Source organism: Crocuta crocuta, unplaced genomic scaffold, assembly GCF_008692635.1.
Source record: "Crocuta crocuta isolate KB4526 unplaced genomic scaffold, BGI_CrCroc_1.0 scaffold3, whole genome shotgun sequence".
Taxonomy (NCBI): domain Eukaryota; kingdom Metazoa; phylum Chordata; class Mammalia; order Carnivora; family Hyaenidae; genus Crocuta; species Crocuta crocuta.
The window spans coordinates 3159912-3166114 of NW_027529934.1; the positions used below are offsets into that span (position 1 = coordinate 3159912).

General features: G+C 37.4%; 1 protein-coding gene across 1 annotated transcript in view; it reads right to left on the reverse strand.

The window, feature by feature from the left end:
• Positions 1-4627, reverse strand: part of BATF3 (basic leucine zipper ATF-like transcription factor 3) — a 29558-nt gene extending 24931 nt beyond the window's left edge. Inside the window, exon 1 of the mRNA XM_077763103.1 lies at positions 4530-4627. Coding sequence (XP_077619229.1) covers positions 4530-4583 — 54 coding nt within the window. The 5' untranslated portion in view covers positions 4584-4627. The remainder of the gene's footprint in view (positions 1-4529) is intronic.
• Between the last annotated feature and the right edge of the window lie 1576 nt (positions 4628-6203).

Consider the following 6203-nt stretch of genomic DNA (forward strand, 5'->3'; position numbering starts at 1 on the left):
GTATGGCTTGCAAATATTTTCTCCACTCTGTAATTTGTCTTTTCATCCTTTTAACAACAAGGCCTTTTGGAGAGTACAATTTTCAATTTTGATGAAGTCCCATTTACCAAGCTTTCTTTTTACTGATCATGCTTTTGATACAGTCTAAGAACTCTTTGACTTGCCCTAGAGCCTAAAGATTGTCTCTCACTTTTTTCCTAAATCTTTCATAGTTTTTGCATTGCGTTTTACATATTTTAAATTTTTTAAGTGTATTTATTTATTTTGAGAGAGAAAGAGTGCGTGTGCATGTGAGTGGGGGAGGGGCAGAGAGGGAGACTCTCAAGCAGGCTGTTCACTGTCAGCTGGAGCCTCATGTGGAGCTGGAACTCCAGAACATGAGATCATGCCCTGAGCTCAACTGACTGAGCCATCCTGATGTCCCTGAATTTTATATTTAAGTGTCCCTGCACTTAATTTTTCCATAAGATGTGAGTTTTAATTAGGGTCATTTTTTTTTCCTGGTCCCTGGATATCCAATTTCTCCAGCATCATTTCTCCAAAAGTCCATCTTTTCTTCATTGAATTACTTTGGCATCACTGTCAAAAATAAACTGAGCATGTTTGTGTGGGTCTATTTCTCGGTTTTTTATTCTGTTTTATTTATATATGTGTCTGTGTCTCTGCCTGTACCAGATAGTCTTGATTACCACAGCTATATAATGTCTTGAAATTTGATAGACTGATTCCTGCAAGTTTCTTCCTCTTTTTCAAGATTGTTTCAGCTATTCTAGTTTCTTTGTCTTTCCATATAAATTTTAGAATAATCTTGTGTGTGTCTACAAAAAAAAAAACCCTTTCTGGGATTTTCATAGGAATTGCATTTAGCCTATACATAAATTTGGGGAAAATAGGCATCTTTGTTAGGTTGAGTCTTCCAATCCACGCCTCTCCACTTATTTACTTTTTTATTTCTCTCATCAACATTTTGTAGCTTTTAGCAAATAAATCTTATGTGTGTTTTGTTAGATTAACACCTAAATAGTTCTTTCTTGAGTTATTCTTTTAAGATTTTAAATTTTAGTGTCCATGTGTTGATTTTTTTTTTTTAATTTTATTTATTTCTAGGAAACAGAGAGAGACAGCGGGAGCAGGGGAGGGTCAGAGAGAGAGGGAGTGACAGACTCTGAAACAGGCTCCAGGCTCTGAGCTGGCAGTCAGCACAGAGCCCGACGCGGGGCTCGAACCCACGATCCGTGAGATCATGACCTAAGCGAAAGTCGGACGCTTAACTGACTAAGCCACCCAGGCGCCCCGTCCGTGTGTTGATTTTATTTTTGTAGGTTTATCTTGTGTCTTGTGAACTCACTGAACTCACCTATTAGTTTTAGGAATTTTTTGTAGACTCCTTGGGATTTTCTAGGTAAACAACCATGTCATCTGCCAATATAGACAGTTTCATTTCTTCCTTTTTGATCTGTATCAAAAAGGATACTTTTTACTTTATTTTCTTGCCCACTGCACTGACTAGAATATTCAGCACTATGTTGAATATGAGCAAACTCTCTAGCCTTGTTCCAGATCTTAGAGGCAAAAGCATTCAGATTTTCACTATTAAGTATAATGTTAGCTGTAGTGTTTTTGTAGATGCTCTTTATCAGACCGAAGGAAATAAAGTTCCCCTTTATTCCTGTTTTTCTGGGAGTTTCTATCATGAATCATTGTTGAATTTTTTCAAATAGTTTTTCCTCATCAATTGATAAGTGTGATTTTTCATTTTTAGTCTGTGGATTATATTGATTGATTTTCAAATACTGAAACTGACTTGTATCTCTGGAATGAGCACCATTTGGTCATGATGTATAATTCTTTGGATGTATTGCTAAATTCAGTTTGCTAATATTTTGTTAAGTTCTTTTTTCTATATTCATGAAGTACTGACCTTGTCTAGTTTTGGTATCGGGATAATACCAGTTTCACAAAATGAAATAGTAAATGCTCCCTCTTCAATTTTCTGGGAGAGATTGTATAAAATTGGTGTTAATTCTGCTTTAAAAGTTTAGAATTCTCCAGTGAGACCATTGGGAACTGGAGATTAGGGGAGTGGGGGACTTTAGTCAATTCCTTTAGTAAATAGCCTTATAAGGCCATTAAAATTGTCTGTTTCATATTGAGTGAGTTGTTGCTGTAGGTCATATTTTTCTAGAAATTGGTCCATTTCATCTCAGTTGCCACGTCTATGTGTGTATAATTGCTCATGGCATTCCTTTATTATTCTCTTGATACCTGGAGATTCTCTTGTATATTCTGTTTCATTCCTGATATTGGTCATCTGTGTCTTCTCTCTTTTCTTTGTCAGTCTTGCTAGAGGTTTGTCAATTTTGTTTATCTTTTCAATGAATCATCTCTTTGTTTCAATGATTTACTTTGTTGTTTTCGGTTTTTAATTTCATTGATTTTTATTATGTCCTTTCTGCTTGCTTTTGGCCTTTTCTTTTTCTAGGTTCTTAAGGTGAAAGCTAGATACATTTAAGCTATGAATTTCTCTCTTAGTGCTGCTTTAGCTGTGTCATGAAAATTCTGATACGTTCTATTTTCATTTTCATTCAGTTCAGGTATTTTTAAAATTTCCCTTGAAATTTCCTGTTTCCTAAACAGGGTTCCTAAACAGGTTGTTTAGAAGAGTGTTTAGTCCAAGTATTTGAAGATTTCTTGTTATCTTTCTGTTATTGATTTCTAGTTGATTCCATGCAGTCAGAAAATACATTCTGTATGATTGCAATTCTTTTTAATTTATTGAGTCTGGTTTCATGGTCCAGGATGTAGTCCATCTTGCTATATGTTTCATGAACACTTGAAATAAATGTGTATTCTGCTGTTGTTGGGTGGTGTTCCACAAATGTCTATTTGATTGTGTTGGCTGATGGCGTTGTTGAGTTCTTCTATATCCGTGTTGATTTTTGTCTAATTATTCTACCAGTCATTGTCAGATATCTTAATTTTTGTCTGTCTGATAGGTGGAAAATGTTAGTTTGTGGTCTTGATTTGCATTTCCCTGAGTTCTATTAAAATTGAGGGTCAAATTAAATATTTTCCTTCCTCCCTAATTGTACTTTTTAAAACATGTAGTTGAGACTTTCTTTACCAACTTTCAAACTAGTTTTTTTCCCCTCCTATTTCTGTATTTTTGTTTGTTTTTGTTTTTATGTTTCTTGTTTTCGTTCTTACATATGTAGTAACCCTGGTGATGCATTTGAATAGAAAAGTCAGGAATATGTCTTTGGGTAATTCTTGTGTATCTCCATCTGGCATAGTGCCACAAGCAATGAGACACACACTTGGGCCTAAAACCTCCAATGACCCCCCATTTTTTGAAAAATGCAGTCCTAAACCTTAGAATAGCATTTAAAGCCCATGTGAAGTACTTCTGATTTAACTAATCCAGCTATGTCAATGCCTCTGTTCCCTAATAAGTTGGCCCCTGCCTCCACACTTCTGCCCTTGTCATTCCCTCTGCCTAGAATGCCTTTTCTGGTCAATCAAAATCCTACTTATGCTCTAAATGTGGCTCAAATGCTCCCACTATGGAGACTATCTTGATCATTCGAGCTAGAAGTGATTGCCCTTTTCCAGTGTTCAATAACATCTACCCTATTTTGGTGTGTAGCTTGGTATCATAATGCACATGTCTGGTAAGCTATTGCGTGGCTTCATGGCTATGATTCAGACCAGGACTGGGTTGTTGTTGTTATTTTACATCTATTTCTTGGCTTGCAGGTAAAGTGCCTCTCTTTTATTGATATTCTAGCTCACATGGTGAACATTATTAAAATTCTATCTCAAATGACCAAACTCACCAAAAATAGTATGTTAGGCAAACCCCAATTTGTTGAGAACAGATTAAAAGAATAAATAATTTAGAATACTGATAAACTCATGCTATGATTTCCAAATACATGTCAGTTGAATGTGGGATGTGAACTAGCAAAAGAACTGAAAAATGTATTTTTAAAAATCTGATTTGTTTTATGGAAGTGTGCAACACCCCACTGAGTTTTGGACTTTTGTTTCTTTAAGCCAGGTGATAGTTTCAGTAGACTGTGTAATATAACAGGACTTAAAAGAAGTAAGTTTAGAGAATATCCTATGTTATTTTTAAAGTAAGAAATTCCAGGAAAGGTTCATACAACTTATCTACATAAAAGTAGTGAAATTTTATGTCTCATATTTTCATATACCAGGCATTTCCAGTCTTTATTAAAAATCTAACTATAATTTTTTAAGTCCTAGAAGATTAGAAGAAAAAAAATGTTTAAATTGTTATCTTACCATAAAAATGAAACCCATTTATTATGGAGAATTAGAAAGAATAATGATAATTACTATGGATAATTAATAAACTATTAGGTATTTAATTAATAAATAATTGTTTTTACCAACCATAACATAGAATGACTTTGTAGAGGTTGTTCTAGATCAGTTTTGGTCTGTGTTTAGACAAGACTATAACTGACAGATTTTTTTTTTTTTAATGAAGAGTCTATACCTACCCTTGGTGTCATAGGATGTAATAATGCTGATGTTTGGCAGTGCTTCGTGTTCATTTTCAGTTCCACATGCTGTTCTTTAGACCCATTTCCTCTTGCTCTCTCCCCTGCAGAGGAAGAGAAGTGTTGACCTCTCTCTTCCGCCTCAGAATCTTCCATAGAACTAAAGCACTGTCCCTTCAACCTGCTTTTCCCCAGGGTGAATCAATCCTCTTTCTCCATGGTGTTTGAGTCTCATTTTCCAATTATTTTATCACATTAATGTATTCCCAGAACCTTATAAGGGCTGAGACCAAAGCTTATTTTTCCTAAAAGCTAATTATCTTGGTTATCTGGCGTTCTCTTTTCCCGATAACAGGGGAACTAGATAGATGACTTTTGGGACTTACTTTCACTTGTGACCTCATGCATCTTTATGGAGATTGGCTGAGGATTCTACATGTGGCAAATATTTAGTAACCTTCCTGGCTGTCTGACTCAAGAGTATGGTTCCGAATAAGAGCCACAGATGGTAAAGGCAGTTCCAGGAATTCGCTGGTTACTCAGCAGTGTTGGATCAAGCAGGAAAAACAGTGCCTTTCCTGCCCATTTCCCAGCCACTTCTCCCCACACTCACTGTGAAATAGGTGGTCACAAAGAATGGGCAGAGGTCACCCTTGCAGGGTGCTCCCTGGCAGGGGACATGCCCTGTGTATTATGTTCTTCAGGGAGCTCAGGCTTCTTACGGGCAGCTTTACTCAATATGGAATAGAGCTCTAGGTAGCTGGAGCTCACCCAGGATGCCTCCTTCTAGTATCAGTATTTCTTTTCAAGGAATCCATTTTTATTTTTATTTCCCTTATTTGAAAGGGCATGTGCGAGCACACACACACACACACACACACACACACACACACACATGAGTGAGTGAGTGAGCAGGGGAGGGTCAGAGAGAGAGAAAGCATCCCAAGCAGGGTCCACTCTAGACATGCAGCCCAATGCAGGGCTTGATTCCCACGATCCTGGGATCACGACCTGAGCCAAAAATCAAGAGTTGGACACTCAAATGACTGAGCCACCCAGGCACCGCAGGGAAGCCGCTTTTAAAACTGGTGCTGTTGAGGCTGTGCATTGCTGCACTCTGGCACCTGTGAACCTGAGATACAGTCATGCTCATCCTGTGCCTCGATATGAACCCTTCCAGAAGTGAATAGGAGCCCGAGCAGTGAAGTGATAACGCCAAAGTTATCTCCTTCTGGATTCTAAGACTCAATAAATGTTCGCCTTTGCAAAAGCATTCCAAGCACTGGAAAGCTTTTGCAGAAAGTGCCTGGACAATCTTGTCAAACACCTTCCCCAAATGGCCTCCCCATTCTTTGCAGCTCTTCACCAACACAAGAGTAATACAGATTGCCAAGCAATATATTATATAACTCTTGTGTCTTGGGTATTCCTTTTTAGGTCACAACACTTGCCCAGAATATCCCCAATCAACCTCTATCTTCTCCCATCATTTCAAAGGGTTTCTGAAACCACCTCTTCCAGGAAGTCTTCCCTGACTCATTAGAACAATGAAACCTCCTGGCCTCCCTCCACATTAACCACTCTCCTCAAAGAACTTCCCCTTTGTTTCCACAGAACACAAATGCTGCAACTTATTTATTAGTTTAATGTGTATTTTGAATAGATTCTCAGGAA